Source organism: Lontra canadensis, unplaced genomic scaffold (genome assembly GCF_010015895.1).
Source record: "Lontra canadensis isolate GAN:19392208 unplaced genomic scaffold, GSC_riverotter_1.0 scaffold68, whole genome shotgun sequence".
Classification (NCBI taxonomy): Eukaryota; Metazoa; Chordata; class Mammalia; order Carnivora; family Mustelidae; genus Lontra; species Lontra canadensis.
Genome location: NW_022631062.1, coordinates 5,222,174 through 5,239,308, shown reverse-complemented (window position 1 = coordinate 5,239,308; position 17,135 = coordinate 5,222,174). Strand labels below are relative to the sequence as shown.

At 53.7% G+C, this 17,135-nt stretch overlaps 1 protein-coding gene across 1 annotated transcript in view; it reads right to left on the bottom strand.

Moving 5' to 3' along the window:
• The window catches only part of GPR143 (G protein-coupled receptor 143), a 31,586-nt gene extending 14,663 nt beyond the window's left edge, over nucleotides 1-16,923 (bottom strand). The window contains exons 1-5 of the mRNA XM_032880268.1: nucleotides 16,635-16,923; nucleotides 11,787-11,896; nucleotides 10,725-10,819; nucleotides 3,647-3,739; nucleotides 1,002-1,111 (exon numbers count right to left, since the gene is read on the bottom strand). Coding sequence (XP_032736159.1) covers nucleotides 1,002-1,111; nucleotides 3,647-3,739; nucleotides 10,725-10,819; nucleotides 11,787-11,896; nucleotides 16,635-16,902 — 676 coding nt within the window. The 5' untranslated portion in view covers nucleotides 16,903-16,923. The remainder of the gene's footprint in view (nucleotides 1-1,001; nucleotides 1,112-3,646; nucleotides 3,740-10,724; nucleotides 10,820-11,786; nucleotides 11,897-16,634) is intronic.
• Nucleotides 16,924-17,135: the final 212 nt, after the last annotated feature.

The following is a 17,135-nucleotide window of genomic DNA, read 5'->3' as shown; positions in this document are numbered from 1 at the left end:
AGCAATGTCTACAATAGCCAAACTATGGAAAGAACCTAGATGTCCATCAGCAGATGAATGGATAAAGAAGATGTGGTGTATATATACAATGATTTCCATTTCCTTCTGGTAGAGTCCTTTGAACGTTTAAAAGTTCTACAGTCAACAGCTCATCTTCAATCAACCCCCTATTAAGATGCACTTTTTTTTCTTTTTTAAAGATCTCATTTGAGAATGAGAAAACGTGCACACACTGGGGGAGCGGCAGAGGGAGAAGGAGAACCCCGCCCCCGAGCAGGGACCCTGATGATGCAGGGCTGGATCCCCGGACCCCAAGATGACACAAGGCTCAATCCTAGGAGGCTTAACGGACTGACCACCCTGGCGCCCCGCACTTCCTCATTCTTATTCCGCACTTGAGGGATGGCCGGGGCTTAAGGCTGGAGGTTGCTCCGGGTCACGCTCCCATGAGGATGCGGTTGGGGACTGGAATGCCAAGTCCCCAGTCTCAGTAGAGGCCTTTCCAGGGCTTTCTGCTGGCTCACAACATCCTTCTTATCCAGTTCTTAGCACTGCATTTGACTCATTTCCTATGCTCTACTTCCTGTTTCCTGCCGGACCGAGGAAAGACACAAGCCAAGCCTATCTTGGGAGTAGCCAGACTCACCACTCTTCAGCCCAGACTCATCCCCCGGCCCCATCGGAACTCCACAGTTTTCCAAGGGCACGCCCGGGGCGTGCAGGGCACATCAAGCGCAGACTCACGATGAGCCCCAACGGAGACGGAAAGCCCACTGGTCCTGGCCTAGAGCTGTTCAACGCTGGCAAAGATGGAGCCTGCTCACCGCCGTTATCACATGCGCTCCCGGTCCCCACGTGTCCTGTGCTTCCGTCTCTGGAGGGGGACCGATGAGGGCAACTATCCCAGTGATTCCAGAAGCACGACACCTGCCACCACATGAGCCCAAGGCGCACAGCCGTATCCCCGTGGTTCCGCCCCTGGAGCGCTCCCTGTTACTCACCCGCAGTCACCGTCCTCCGGAACAGGATGGGGTTGGCCACGAAGACCAGTAGCAGCGGCAAGTACGTGGTGACGTAGTGGGGGACGGCGTGCTCCAGGTCTCGCTCACACCTGTGGGAGGAAACAAGTCGTTCTGGAAAACAGGGCTTTGCCGAAACATACAGACTTATCTGGAAGCCGAGATAAGAACAGGAGAGTGGCCAGGGAAATGCATAAATCCACTTTGCAGCCGGCCCAATGGAAACCTGGCTGTAGCTCCTGTCTGCCAGGAAGCAAGGGAGCACTGAGAGAAAGGCGGCTCAGTCAGGGCTCCAGCGGTCCTGAAATCGGGAGGGCCTCTAAGGCATTCCACTGGGGGACCTGTTAAAGGGCCCTGCCGGGAAAGACAGAAACAGACACATTGGAATGGGGGAGCCCCCACCCTGGGTCTCCTCAAGGAAAAAAAAGACACTGTTCAAGTAGACACAGAGACGCTCAGTGCAGTAGTGAGGTTTTAGGAACCTGCTCGGCACCATGCCTGGCCAGCCCTGGGAAGAATATCCAGTCCCGCCCCCAGAGCACCCCGAAATACCCAAGCTTCATTTTCCAGAACAAACGTGTTCCACGGTTGTGCCTCACAATCGTTTCACGGGTGCTTTTCAGGAAGGACTATAATTTTTTTTTAAGACTTGATTTATTTTGAGCACCCGGGTGACTCAGTCGGGGAAGCGTCTGCCTTCGGCTCAGGTCATGATCCCAGGTCTTGGGATCGAGCCCCGTGTGGGCTCCCTGCATGATGGGGAGCCTGCTTCTCCCTGTATCCCACCCCCCACCCCATGAATGAATAAATGAAGTCTTTTTTAAAAAATTTATTTGTTAGAGTATGAGAGAGAGAGAGAGAGAAAAAGAGGTCACAAGCCGGAGGGGAGGGTTTAACCACCCGGAGCCACGCAGGCAGGAGTCCTCAAGGGCGGGAATTCCTACTGAGGGATCATGGGACTCGCCCGTCAGCCCGTGACGCAGGGGCCACACATAGGTGTGGGTTTACCAAGGTCAGAGCCATCAGCAAAGAAATGCATCATGTAAGAGAAAAAAGGGCCAAGAGGAAGCGAGAATCAAAGGCAAAGGGGAGAGAGGACTGCCCCAGGCACGCAGGAGGTAGCAAACCAGCTGGGGGACGGCCCCTGCGGCCCCGGAAGGTGGGGCGATAAAGACACAGGAGCCCTTGTTGTAACAGGCGTGGCGCGGTCAGTGTGGAAGGGGGAAATGATAGGAAGTGCAAAAAAGTGAGCAACGAAGGAGAGGGTGAGGATGAGAGCTGGACACAGGCCCAGGAGCGGCCTCCTCAGGACCATGGGGGCGCCGCAGAGCCCCTCGTGAGCCCTGCGCCACTGGCTCCCTCACGCTCAGATGTAACCGTCCCAGGAGGCTCCCGGAGCCCACGGGTGAAGCTGATGGACGGTAACTCCCTCTCCAATCAAGGGCAGCTGTGTGGGTACACAGACCCACAACTCTGGGAGCACGGACCTTCACCTAGGCAACACCAATCTGGAGACATCTAACTAAGTAGCTGCAAGAAGTGGAAAAAAAAAAAGGGGGGGGGGGTAGAAAACCATGAGTCCGCAAACTACTTCTGTCAGGGAACACGGACAGAAGTATTTTTTGCTCCGTGGACCACACAGCCTGTCGGAACGGACACTGCAGTACGGAAGCAGCTATAAATCAGGCATAAACAAATGGCCATGACTGTGTTTCAATAAAACTTTATTTACAAAACCAAGCAGAGGGCCGGATTTGTTCTCAGGGCTGTGCTCTATTGATCCTTGTCTACACTGCCCTAAAATCACAAAGAGACAATGTCCAACCTGTTTTTCAGCTTTCCACTGGCAGTTTGAATATACATACTTGGAGGAACCATAAGGCCTTCCAAATGATTGCATCGATGAGACATACTGTTTTGTTTGTTTGTTTGTTTTAAGATTTTATCTGTTTGACAGAGAGAACGAGTGAGCATGTGCAAACAGGAGGAGCAGCAGAGGGAGAGCGAGAAGCAGGCTCCCTGCTCAGACAAGGGGCTCAGAGCAGAGGGCAGATGCCTCACCGACTGAGCCACCCCAGCACCCCGCACGGATGAGGTATTAGGTTGAAGAAGAAGCTGAGACCATTTCAGACCACTCTCTCCCTGTATCTGTTCAGGAGAGCCGACAGCTGGGAGAGAAGTGACAAGGTGAGGCTAGCGGAGGCTCAGAATTAGCTCTCCCAAGAGCAACGCTCAGGACTCTGCCCGCCGATGCAAACTCCTCCTCAGGACGGTCACCGCCCTTGCTCGTTGGCCACAGCTGGCGTGAAAAATACAGCGTGTGCCTGCGAAAGCCCCCTCCGTGCGGAGAACACACCTAGAGCTGTGTGCACACCCATCCCGGAAGGAGATGCAGCTGGAGCTCTGCACCCGCGCTTGTGTGCACAACTGCCCAGCACCCAGACGCGAAGGGCAGAGGCTGGGACGTGAGCCACAGAGCACACTGTCATGGGCCTCCCTACTCCGTCGAGGGGCCGCCAGGCGGCTCTGCACATGAGGGCCTGGCCTGTGAGGGGCCCACTCTGGCTACGCGCCCACGCCCCGTCCGCAGGATCCCGAGGGGCCCGGGAGCTGGAGCCCCAGCTTACCTGGACACAGATGGGGAGTAGAGCAGGACGGCACCCTCCACGCACAGCAGGGCGGCCAGGCCCCAGGCAGCGAGGCGGTAGAGCAGCATCGTGCTGTGGGGGAAGCAGACGGGGGCCTTGCCTGAGAGGAAGGATGAGCGTGTCCAGCCACAGAAAGTACCAGACCCACTCCCAGCCACCCGAAGCGTCAGGAAAACGTACCCTGAGCAAACCCTTGGCCGAGACTTGCCTTATCAGGCCTCTGGGATTTTGTTTAATTGAAATGAAAGAAAGAGAACATCGAGTAACCGTTTTCAAGTGAGCAGATCAGGAGCAGTGGGTAAACTCACAACGCTGTGCAACCATCTCCCCCATCCAGCTCGGAAACCTCATCACCCCGGAAGGAAACCCCACGCGCATCAGGCGGGCCTCCCCGTTCCTCCTGCTCGCGGCCCCCAGCAAGCCCCGGCCTCCTCTGGGTCTCTGTGGCGTTTCCCATGCTGCACGATGCAGGCAAATGGGAGTCACACAGCGTGCGGCCCTCTGCATCTGGCTTCTTTCCCACCACGAGGCTTGCATGGATGAGCAAACAAGGCACGGACACCTCACCAGTCCTCCTAAGCACGTAGCTCACCCGCTAGGAGAGGAGCTCCTATCCCCAAACCTTCCCAGAGGCACCCCTGTCCCTCCAAGTCAAGCGTCTCCGTGCTCAGTCCAAACCAAGGTCTCTGAAGAAACGCGCACGCATCTGCTGTTCCAGGAGTGTGGGGAGCTTCCCTTCCTCCCTCACGCCCCACCATTCACGGCATACCTCCCATTCCCCGACCATCTCTAGCCTTCATCCTCCTACGCCCCCACACAGTGCAGGCAGACCGGAGGCAGCCAGCCCTGCAGCTGGGGTCCGGCGCACGGATGCCCAGCTATCTGACGGCGCCACGCAGCCTTTACTGTGCCTCCCCTGTGCCACGGGACAGGGCTGCAGCGATCCATGGGACGCGCTAGCCACAACCCAAGACTCTGCCAGCCTCCTAGCAAACTGTGCAACCCCCAACCCATCGGGATTTTAACTCTGAAATCAGGTGCGTAGACAAGGAACAGGGCAGGACCCACGCGAGGGGATGCCCTCCTCGGAGACAGGAGACGGCACACAGGGGTGAGCTTCAGGAAGAAGAAACCTTTCATAGCCAGCTCTCCAGAAGGCCGCAAGGCAACAACTCCAGCGTGTGCTCCTGCCAGTCCTGGAGCGGCCCTGCCCCGTCTCTCTGGGCTTGGGAGAGGGTGGGGCGCGTCTGGCCCAGATGTCAGAGGCTCCGCATGGAACGGAGGGAAAAAGGAGCAGCTCTCTGCGGGGGCCTGGGTGGTTGAACAGTGCAGAAGGTCTGCATTACAGACCCTCACCTTGGGCGGGAGGGAGCCAGGGGTACTGAGAGGTGGGTGACAGCAGGCCAGGGGGTGAGGCGAGGCGAGGCGAGGCGAGGCAGGGCTGGATGTGGCCAGACTAGGCAATGGTGCTCTACTCAGTCTGGCCAGGCTGTGTGGATGGCAGGCACTTCAGTAACATACACAACCCCAAACCCGCACCCGGGATGAGTCTGAGCTCCCAGGCACCCACAATGAAGGGCAGCGGGAGGCTGCAGATCCCCGTCCCTTTATCTGACCACCAGACAGTGTCCAGGTGCAGGCACGCAAGGGCCCTCCCCAGGCCCCCTTCCTCTCACACTCATGTCCACAGAGCAAGTAGAGAGTTCAATTTAGGGGCACCTGGGTGGCTCAGTCGATAAGCATCTGCCTTCAGCTCAGGTCATGATCCCAGGGTCCTAGGATCGAGTCCAGCATCAGGCTCCCTCCTCGGCTCTCCACTCCCCCTGCTTGTGTTCCCTCTCTCGCTGTCTGTCAAATTAATAAATAAAAATTCGTTAAAAAAAAAAACAAACCCAAAAAACTCAATTTAGGGCTTTTCCCATAACCTCAAGCGCCTTCTTTTATCGTTATTGTTTAAAACTTGTACACCCCACATCAGGAACCAACATAGCCGTTTAAATTTTAACTCTAAATTGGTCTTAATGACATTTCTTAGGATTAGGATTTTTTTTTTAAAGATTTTATTTATTTATTTGACAGACAGAGATCACAAGTAGGCAGAGAGGCAGGCAGAGAGAGAGGGGGAAGCAGGCTCCCTGCTGAGCAGAGAACCAGATGCGGGGCTCAATCCCAGGACCCTGGGACCATGACCTGAGCCGAAGGCAGAGGCTTAACCCACTGAGCCACCCAGGCGCCCCTAAGATTAGGATTTAAAAAGATTCTCCAGTGCCAAAGAAATAGCTAAGGACTGGAAGGATCTCGAAGGGAACATGTCATTTAGTCCAGCCCTACCTGCAATGTCTGGGCCCTGCCTTGGATCTGTCCCAGGTAGCTTTTTTTTTTTTTTTTTTTTAAGATTTTATTTATTTATTTGACAGAGAGAAAGTACAAGCAGGAGGAGAAGCAGGTTGGAGAGGGAGAAACAGGCTCCCATCGAGCAGAGAGCCTGACTCGGGGCTCGATCCCAGGACCCTGGGATCATGACCGGATCCGAAGGCAGAGGCTTAACCGACTGAGCCCCCCAGGCGCCCCATCCCTACTCCTTTGTGATGGGAGACCCTGTTTCACTCTCAATGGTCTTCCTAGTGCTGGACCACTGCCCTTGCTCTTGTCCTTAGGAAGCATCTGGACGTTTCACATCTTTGGACGTCTGCCTCCTCATTGACTGGCAGGTCCTTAGAAGCTATGCTCCTCTCCGCCAGCATCTGCTCATCTCTGCACGATGAGCTCCAAACACTCTTCTGGGCATGAGGAGGGCTTCCTGATTGCCTGCCCTGGCTTCCAAGGGCCCAGCCTGTCTTCTACGTCCAGAAAGCTCTCAGGCTGCCCCGTCTGACCACAGCTGTCCATGACCGGGGGCAGAGCAGTGCACACCCTGTGAGAGCAGGAGGCACATTCTTCTTCCAGCCTCCTTTCCAGCTCCACCGCTCCTCTTATCTCCACAACTGGCTGTCTGTGAGACCTCTAGTGTGTCCTAACTCCAATCCCTCCAAAACTGAGTGAGAGAGGTCCCAGACGGGAACACACACTTACACTGGGCTTCCGGGTCAAAGACCTCTCACTGGAGCTAGTTGCCTACCCAAAGTCATCTTCCCTTTTTCCTTAGAAACATAACCTATATGTCATGCCCATCAGCAGCATGCTTGGCTAACAGACTATACTTCCAACCTCCTCTTGCAGCTAAGTATGGCCATGAAACTAAATTCTGGCCAATAATACGAAAGTGGAATTGTTGTGTCAAATCCCCAGGGAAGCTGCTTAAAGGGAGGTGGCTCAGAGGAAATCGGACCTTTATGCATTAGCCCCCTCCTCCTTCCTGGAATGCAGATGTGATGGCTAGAGCTCCAGCAGCTGTATTGGGCCATGATACCTTGAAGTTGGAAGTCACACAATACGACAACAGAGCAAGAAGACAGGAGGAACTTGGGTCCCTGATGTCCATCGTAAGGGCCCTGGATTGCCTACCTCTGGCCTCTTTTATTTTTTTAAAGATTTTACTTATATATTTGAGAGAGAAACAAAACAAGGGGGGGGGGAACACAAGTAGGGGGAGTGGGAGAGGGAAAAGCAGGCTTCCCGCTGAGCAGGGTTAGGACCCGGGGATCATGACCTGAGCTGAAGGCAGACGCCCAATGACTGAGCCACTCACGCGCCCCCCCTGTGGCCTCCTTTAGAATGAAAGAAAAATTATCTTGTTTAAATCACTATTATTTTCTGTATTTTACATAGCCAAAGGTAATCTTCACAGACATATCTGGTTGGTTGCCTTTGACCTTCACTGCCTTCCCTGGAGAATTTTCAAAACCACGAGTATACAGGTTCTGTTCAGATGAATAAAAGTCTACAAGCTAAAGTAAAGAGGTGGAAGGAACAAGCACAAAAATAGACACTAAACTTCAAGCCAGAGAAACCCAAGTTAATGATGAGAACACATGAGGAATACCAATTATTTCCTTTTAAGACTGTATTTATTTATCTGACAGAGCAAGAGAGCACAAGCAGGGGGAGCAGCAGAGGGAGAGGGAACAGCAGACTCCCCACTGGGCAGGGAGCCCCACACATGGCTGGATCCCAGGACCTTGGGATCATCAAGCAGGGAGCCTGCTTCTCCCTCTCCCTCGGTCATGCCTCCAGTTCGTTCTCTCAAATAAATAAATACAATCTTTCAATAAAACCTTTAAAAAATAACTTAGAAAAGTAAAATTTGGGGCGCCTGGGTGGCTCAGTAGGTTAAAGCCTCTGCTTTCGGCTCAGGTCATGATCCCAGGGTCCTGGGATCGAGCCCCACATCGGGCTCTCTGCTCAGCAGGGAGCCTGCTTCCCCCTCTCTCTCTGCCTGCCTCTCTGCCTACTTGTGATCTCTGTCAAATAAATAAATAAAATCTTTAAAAAAAATAAAATAAAATAAAATAAAATAGTAAAATTTATTCAACAAATGGTGCTGGGACAAGTGGCCATCCACATGCAAAGGCATGAACATTGACCCTTTCCTCACCTACATAAAAATTAATTTAAAATGGATCACTGGGGCTCCTGAGTGGCTCAGGCAGTTAAACATCAAACTCTTGGTTTGGGCTCAGCTCATGACCTCAAGTTCGCAGGATCGAGCCCCCCATCAGGCCCCATGCTCAGTACAGAGTCTGTTTGAGAGTCTCTCTCCCTCTGCTCTCCCCCCCACAATAAAATAAATACGCAACATCTTAAAAATAATTATAATGGATCAAAGACCATTTGATCTTGGGATTGTGAGTTCAAGCCCCACTGTGGGTGTGGACATTAGTTAAAAAGAGAATCTTTTAAATGGATCACAGATCTAAATTACGGTGTTGAAACTCTCTTCTTTTATGCTTGGTTCCCAAGTTTTTTTCACCTTGGAACAAAATATTCCAGATTAAGCCTCATTTTCCTCCCCTTCCTCACGCCGGTTAATCTGGAAATAATAGTTCATAAACGTCTTTGCTGTTCGCATCTACGCGCAACCAGAGACTGTTTTTCCAATATCCTTCGGTGAGACATCTCACATACATTTTGGGAAAAGGCACCTTAGGGGCACCAGGTGGCTCAGCTGGTTAAGCATCTGACTATTGGTTTCGGCTCAGGTTGTGATTTCATGGGTCCTGTGATCACACTCCATGTGGAGCCCCAAGACCAGCTCTGAGCTCCGTGGGGAATCTGCTTGAAATCCTCTCCCTCTGCTGTTCCCCCTACTTACACATGCACACTCTCAAATAAATAAGTAAATCTTTAAAATAAAATCTTTAAGGGCGTGTGGGTGGCTCAGTCTGTTGAGCAGATGCCTTCCGCTCAGGTCACGATCCCAGAGTCCTGAGACTGGGCCCCACCCCGGAGCTCCCTGCCCAGCGGAAAGCCTCCTTCTCCCTCTCCCACTCCCCATGCTTGTGCTCCCTCTCACACTGTCTCCCTGCCTCTGTCAAATAAATAAAATCTTTTTAAAAAAATTTAAAAATAAAATAATGTCTTAAAAAATTATTTAAAGGGCGCCTGGGGGGCTCAGTGGGTTAAGCGGCTGCCTTCGGCTCAGGTCATGATCCAAGGTCCTAGAATGCAGCCCTGTATGGTGCCCCCTGCTTCTCCCTCTGCTGCTCTGTCACATGAATAAATCTTAAAAAAAATATGTATATACATACATATGTATACAGACACACGTATTTTTTAAATGCAGTACACCCGAGGGCGCCCGGGTGGCTCAGTTTGTTAAGCATCTGACTCTTGATTTCACCTCAAGTCATGATCATCTCAGCATCATGAGATCCAGCCCCATGTCAGGTTCTGTGCTGAGAGTGGAGCCCGCTTGACATTCTCCCTCTCTCCTTGTTCCTTCTCTCTCTCTTTCTCTTTCTCCGCCGCCGCCCCACTCCCCTGCTCACATGCTTGGTCTCTCAAAATTAAATAAAATGTAGTTCGTCATACAACAGAGCAGTATTCAGAAGCTCACAGAACAGACGGTGCTGCAACACAGGGAAAGCTTGAACACGGCCTGCTAAGTTTAAAAGTCAGAAACGAAAGGTCACATGTTTTAATGATTTCACTTTCAGGCAATGCCCAGAGTAGGCAAAGCTAGAGACAGCAAACAGACTGGCAGTTGCCAGGAGCTGGGGGGTGGGGGGAGGAATTCATCACTGGTAGAGCCTGGGGGCGGGGGTGTTGATGACTAATGTCATAAAATTAGTTGGTGTGATGGTTGCACGATTTTATAACTAAACTAAAAAACAATGGATTTTATACACTTAAACGGGTGAACTTCATAAAACTTAAAAAGAAAAAAGTAAGCAAACAAGGGTTCCATGGGAAAGTGGGGGACACATGCTTCCTGGACCAGGAGTCAGGGGACCTGGGCGCTCACCCCACCCTGCCACGCGGCTTCCCCTGCTCACTTAGGTTCTCTGTATCTGTGTCCCCCAACACACACGCACATCCCAGCGCACAGCTCCCGAGAGCTCACGACGTGCCAGGCCTGGTTCTCAACCATTCACACGCAGCATCGCACGGCATCTCCCGGGACCCGATGGGCGCTACAGTTTCATGGCCGGCACAATGAAAGTCTAGAGAGATCAAGCGACTTGCTCACAGTTCCCCAGCTGGTGACAAATGCACGGGCCGCACCCACGGGGCCCTTTCTCCACAAGCAGCCCCTGGCAGCTCTGGTACTCCGGTTCCAAGTTTGGCATAACATGTCAAAACGCACTGCAAAGACTTGTCTCCTCAAACCTTTATATCTCAAAAACTGTCTGTATTCCTGCCAATTCTTCTTTAGTATGTGTCCAGAATGCAAACATGTAATTTATGGATGACTGGTCATGGTCTAAACATCCTCACTGTGAATTTGCCTTCACCCTTTTGTACCAGTGAGGGGCCAGAGAGGTTTCTCGCAGAGGGGCTGGCTGACATTCTGTGTCTGCCATACTGAAGAACATCCCAGAGCCATCGGGGTGCCCCCAGCCCTTCCTCACATGACAGAAGCTGGGCAGAAAGCTCTCCTTGTTCCCTCTGAACGTACCTGTGTCCGGCCGATCTCCGGATCACGAGGTAGGCGTCGACCGCATAGCAGAACAGCCACCAGAAGCAGGCACTATACAGCAGCTGGACCCACATCTGTAATCAGGAAGAGTGTGCATCAAAGCTCTGGAAACAGACAGCGGATTGCCCGGTCCGTGAGATGAGCCGGCAGACGCCTCTTTCTTGTGATGTTGGGAAGCAGGACAGGGAAGCCATCTGGAGACGCGTGCACGGTCTGGGGACACAGGGGTGGGATGTCCCTCTGCGCACGGGCCAGGCCTGCCTTTCGGGACACTCGCAGGCCAGGACGATGACGGCCTCAGCTGGGAGGCCCATGCTGGCCTGAGGGCTCACGGCGCCTGCGAAGGAGCAGCTGTTCGCTGAGAACAAAGGGGCAAGGACCGGAAAGAGCTTCCCAGGAGCGGCCAGGAAGGGGCTCGGTGCGCTACGGGCAGCACGGACCGGTGTGCCTGCTGGGCTGTGCCGTGGTGAGACCCAGGCTGCCCTGTACGCAGCTGGGAAGCCGAGCGGGCAGGACAGAGGAGCGGAGAATTCTGCTCCGGCGCAGTGCACAGAGCGAGATACAGATGTCCATTTCCATGCAGGTTTTATCAAGCGGAACACACCCAATACGTCAGTAACTGCCTTCTCTCTTTTTCTTTTTGGCCAGCTGGCTTTAGCGGCAGCTGAGGCTAAGGTAAGGATGGTCTATGTGTGCTTAGAAGGGGGAGCACAGAGCAGCCACACTCCAGGGCGGTCCTCAGAAGGAAGCAGGTGGCAGGAGCCCCCTTATATCATGCAGCATACCCCTGAAGAGGAACCAAGAGGAACTCGGGACACTACAAAACTTAAGATCTATCTTCTCGTCATCCAGCACTGCAAACAAGCTCCTGGAGGGTTGAGTACTTGGCAGATAACCCCCCTCCCCAAGGACCCTGAGCAGCAGGCTCTGAGAATTTGCATTCCTAACAAATCCCAGTGGCCGGAGACCACACTTTGAGGATGGCAGCCTAAGAGGGGCACAGAGGGGAAACGATGGCAAGCGAGAGGAAGGTGCACTCACCGCGCTCCCCACACAGTACACAGCCGGCCAGACGTCCGTCCCATTCCTGTCAGAGCGGTTTTCAACGAAATCTGGGAATCCCAACCACACCGCAGACCGGAACACAATACCTACAAGAGAAAGAGCGGATATGGTCATCCCCATCCCGCAGGGGACGCATTCCAGGACCCCCAGTGGAGGCTGGCACCGCAGACCCTACTGAATCCCATCTACGTTTTTCCGCTACATGTGTTCCTGGGACAGAGCAGTTTACCAGACACTGTAAGACAATAGCAACAATAATAAAATAGAACTAGAACACTGGACGGTCATGGACGCTGTCCCAACATCGTCATGGGCCTCTGCCCCAACACCATACCGCACTGCCCTCACCCTTCTTGTGACGGTGTGACGGGACCAGGGGCCTGCGTGACAAGACGCCATGCGGAGAAGGACGCGGGCATCGTGAGGTGCTGGGAGCCGACCACCGACCTCCCAGCACCCGGGAAGAAAAGCGCCTGCTTCCCGACCCCAGCGCCCCGGGGCAACCGAGCCTGCGGAGAGCCGGGCCGTGGCTGTGGGCGAGCTACGGCACTTCGCAGCCGTCAGAATCCACGCGGGCAGCTGGCCCAGTGCCCCGGCTCGGGAGCGGTAGGCAGACGGACAGAGGGATGAACAGCTAGGAAGGGACAGAGAAAGAAATGAGGGAGGAGAGAAACACACACACGAGTGTGTGCAGAGAGACGGAGAAACACGGGAGACCCAGGAAGCAATTTCTTCGGCCACAAAGCAAGCCCAGGCACTTCGATTTCGACTTGAACCATCATCAGCCGCGGTCCTACCCCAATGTTGCTGTTTGTTCCCTCCATACGAAGCAGCCGTTATGGGGACAACAATCTACTTCTTCGCTATTTTCAATGTCCCTATTAACTACTCCTCACAGGAAAAAAATGACTGCAAAAGCACAATTCTGAAATGTGAAGAGATAATTCTTTCATTCCCTGAAAAAACGCACTTAAGATTTTCACAAAGTAGCTCTCGGCAACTTGCTCTTGACATCTACTTTTTTTGTTAAGTTTTCTTTGCTACTGGACCCGAATAGCTAATTCTCCTCAGAACAGTATAACACACCCGTAAGATCTATACAAAGGCTGCTCGTCAGGTGACGGGATATGCTTTGTGGAAGCACAGGCTCCGTGAGACGATACTAGAGGGTAACTGTACACACTACGAAGTTACACAGTGTCCTCGTGCACACCTACACCATGTGTAAGACGCTATTAAATACACAATTCGCGATACGTTACTAGACACTGTAACCCACCAGCAAGCTCGCCCTGCACACTCCAGCGCCCGAAATACACTGTCCGATCCACCGGCAAACACCGGGCGCCTGGCCAGCGCGGGCGGCTGAGCGTCTGCCTTCCGCGCGGGTCATGATCCCAGAGGGCTTGCATCGGGCTCCCTGCTCAGTGGGGAGTCTGCCTCCCCTCTGCCTCTGCCCACTACCTGCCCGCCTGCGCTTGTCCTTTCTGTCGCTCTCAAACAAAATCTTTTAAAAAGGCCGTCTATATAATGTGCGGTATATAACCAAATACACATCATGAAGTACGATAGCAAGTCTATATCACGCCACATGCCACTAAAGAGGAACTATGGACAGCAAAAGAACTCGCGATCTACCTTCTCGTTATCAGCGCTGCTCACAAATAATGCTTTTCTTCCGCAGAATGCTGTATGAAGAATGCTTCGAGCACTCCTGTGAGCGAGCTCAATACGTGCCCGACCTACATTCGTATCGCTGTGAGCGGGTGAATGTCGATTTACAGTGGTAAACATCTCACCACACGTGTATGTTAAGTCATTATGCTCTAGATCTTAAATTTCCTGGGCTGTATGTCAATAACATCTAAATAAAACTGAAAAAAACCTCTGCCCTATGAGGTCGGCATTTTAAGTATTTATTTTTCAGGGAGGTGTTAGTCACCAAGCCTTTCCCTTAATTCTGCCTCTGCTCACTTGTTAACACCACATATGTCCCTTCTCAAAGGGAGAGTATATACGAGTATCATTCCACGGATCCTAAATTGCTATTAAGATGCTTTTCCAAGGGTGGCTTGGTGGCTCTGCGGTTAAGTGTCTGCCTTCGACTCAGGTCATGATCCCTGGGTCCTGGGATCAAGCCCCAAGTGGGGTTCCCTGCTTGGTGGGGAGTCTGCTTCTCCTTCTGCCTCTGGCCCTGCTTGTGCTCTCTTACTCTCACTCTGTGCTCTCTTTCAAATAAATAAAATCTTAAAAAAAAAAAAAAAGATACTTTTCTAGGGGTGCCTGGGTGACTCGGTCCTCAGGACGGGTGACTCTTCGGGTCATGGGTTCGAGCCCCACGTATAAACTTAAGAAAACAAACAAACAAAAAAGGATGCTTTCTCAAAATGTTTTAGCATCATCAGGAAGAAAACCAACCTGATTGAATTAACGAGCACCAAGATGATTTTATCCCTCACAGAAAGGAAGTACTGCTTCCTGTCTGACTCCTCGAGTCTGAGAAAGTGACTAGAGGTCCATAGCATTTACTGGAAGTCAAGGTCCTTGAGGGTCTCCAGGCACAGGAGCACAGACTGGAGAACGGGGCCCTGAGACACAGGGACCTGTACTGCTATGTGCCCAAGGTGCGGAATAAGCTGCCCCCATCCCCTCAGGGCCCAAAGCCATCAACAGCTTCTGCTTCAAAAGCAAACTTACTGAAAAATCAATTCCAAACTGGTGAGCACCTTGTCAGCCAACTGCAAAGTGTGGGCTGTATCTGGACCCTGATTCAAACCAACCAACCGTAAAACAGCATTTAGGACACAACTGAACATACAGCAGTGACCTTAAAGAACTGATTTTTGGGGCTCCTGAGGGGCTTGGCCAGTTACGCATGTGCCTTCGGGTCAAATCATGATCTCAGGGTCCTGGGACCGAGCCCACCATTGTGCTCCCTGCTCGGCGGGGAGCCTGCTTCTCCCTCTTCCTCTCCCCCAGCTTGTGCTTGCACGCGCGCGCTCTCTAATGAATAAATAAAATCTTAAAAAAAAACCTGATTTTCATTATTTTAAGGTGATAATACTACCTGTAACATACGTGTGTATACATACACGCTTCCTTCTTACTTTCACAGCTATATACCGAGATCCGTATAGACAAAAGTACATACGTCCTGGGACTTGATTTCCATTAATGCAGTGAAGAGTTGGTACAGGATGGAGTGTAGATAAAGTGAGGTCATGGGTCCAGGGGTTCATTATATAGTCTGTGTGATTTGTGTTTCTTAGAAATTCTCCAAAATAAACCCTTAAACAAACGCTCGGCACTATCTAGCTTAGAAGTCTGTAAAAATTGCCATGCATGTTTAAAGGGGATGGCAAAGTTTCTGTAAAGGGCCAGATAAAAAATATTTTAGGCTTTATGGGCCACAATTTCTCTGCGGATATCCACCTCTGCGGACATCCAGCAGGTGAGACGCACGGCTGTGCTCCCATCATACTGTCCTGAAGGACACAGGCATTTAAATTTCATGGAATATTTATAAACCAGGAAATATTTTTCTTTTGATTAAAAAAATACAACAACTTTTGGGCCTCAGAAAGGGTCAGGCAGTTGGCCACCTGTGGTATGAAACCCAAGCCTGACAAAATATATCTATTTATATATATTAGAGATATATACATCAAGTGTTATTCCTGGTTCTGCTAAATCATTTTGGAAATGATTTTGTGTATATACACAAAATACTATCAGTCTCACTAGCAGAGTAATTATGGGTCCCTCACAATATCTGGGTTTTCTTAACCACCCCTTCTAAAGTTTCCCTAGAACGTTTGCAATAAAAACATTAGAAACTGGTATATTCCCTTCAACAAATGTCCCCCGGGCGTAATTTTAACTGCCTATCCTGTTTTGCTGAGTCCCCTGGCCACCCCGTCCGGTCCCTAGAGAGCCGCCTCCGGTTTCGACCGCTACCCTCCTAGCACGCAGCTGACACCCCGCCCAACGTGCGCACCGAGTAGGTCCCAACCCACCGGCCATGCTCCCTCATCTGGGCACCGAGTAGGTCCCAACTCGAGGGCCGCGCGCGCTCACCCGGGCACCCAGCAGGTCCCAACCCGCAGGCAGTGCTCCCTCACCCGGCCGCAACGCAGGTCCCAACGCGCGGGCCGCGCGCGCTCACCCGGACACCCAGCAGGTCCCATCCCGCGGGCCACACGCGCTCACGTGGGCACCGAGCTGGTCCCAACCCGCGGGCAGTGCTCCCTCACTCGGGTAACCAGCAGGTCCCAACCCGCGGGCAGTGCTCCCTCACTCGGGTAAACAGCAGGTCCCAACCCGCGGGCCGTGCGCGCGCACCCGGGGACCGAGCAGGTCCCAACCCGGGGGCAGCGCCCCCTCACCCGGACGCAAAGCAGGTCCCAACCCGCGGGCCGTGCGCGCTCACCCAGGCACGCACCAGGTTCCAACCTGTGGGCAATGCTCCCTCACCCAGGCACCGAGCAGGTCCCAACCCGCGGGCTGAGCGCGCTCACCCGGGGACCCAGCAGGTCGCAACCCGCGGGCAGTGCTCCCTCACTCGGGTAACCAGCAGGTCCCAACCCGCGGGCAGTGCTCCCTCACTCGGGTAACCAGCAGGGTCCAACACGCGGGCCGTGCGCGCGCACCCGGGGACCGAGCAGGTCCCAACCCGGGGGCAGCGCCCCCTCACCCGGACGCAAAGCAGGTCCCAACCCGCGGGCAGTGCTCCCTCACCCGGGCGCAGAGCAGGTCCCAACCCGCGGGCAGTGCTCCCTCACCCGGGCGCAGAGCAGGTCCCAACCAGCGGGCCGCGCGCCTTACCCAGGCAGCCGAGCAGGTCGCAGGCGGCAATGGCGCGCAGGATGCGGACGGAGGCCGGGGACCGCGCCGAGGCCGGCGAGGCTGGGGAGGGGGCCCCGAGGCCCGCGGGCCGGCGCCGGGGCAGCAGCTGCAGGAGGCCGAGCGCCAGACTGCAGGCGCCGCTGCCCAGGCACAGCGCGTGGAACGCCCGCGGCTGGAAGCTCAGCACCAGCTGGGTGGCGGCGTCCCGCGTGGGGCAGCAGAAAGTCCCGAGGCGTGGGGAGGCCATGGGCCGTGCTCGGCGCGGCTGCTCGGGTCTGCCCGGACCCCAGCGGCCGGCGGGAGTCAGGTGCTGGGCGGGCCGGGGGCGGGGGGGATCATGTGCCCGGGCCGCTCCCCCCGCGCGTGCGGAGAAGGCGCGGGCTTCGGCGGGGGGCTGTGCGCCCTCCGCAAACGCCACGAGGTCTCACGAGGGTGAGGCGGGGCGGCGGAGGAGGAGGGGGAGAAGGGGGGAGAAGGGGG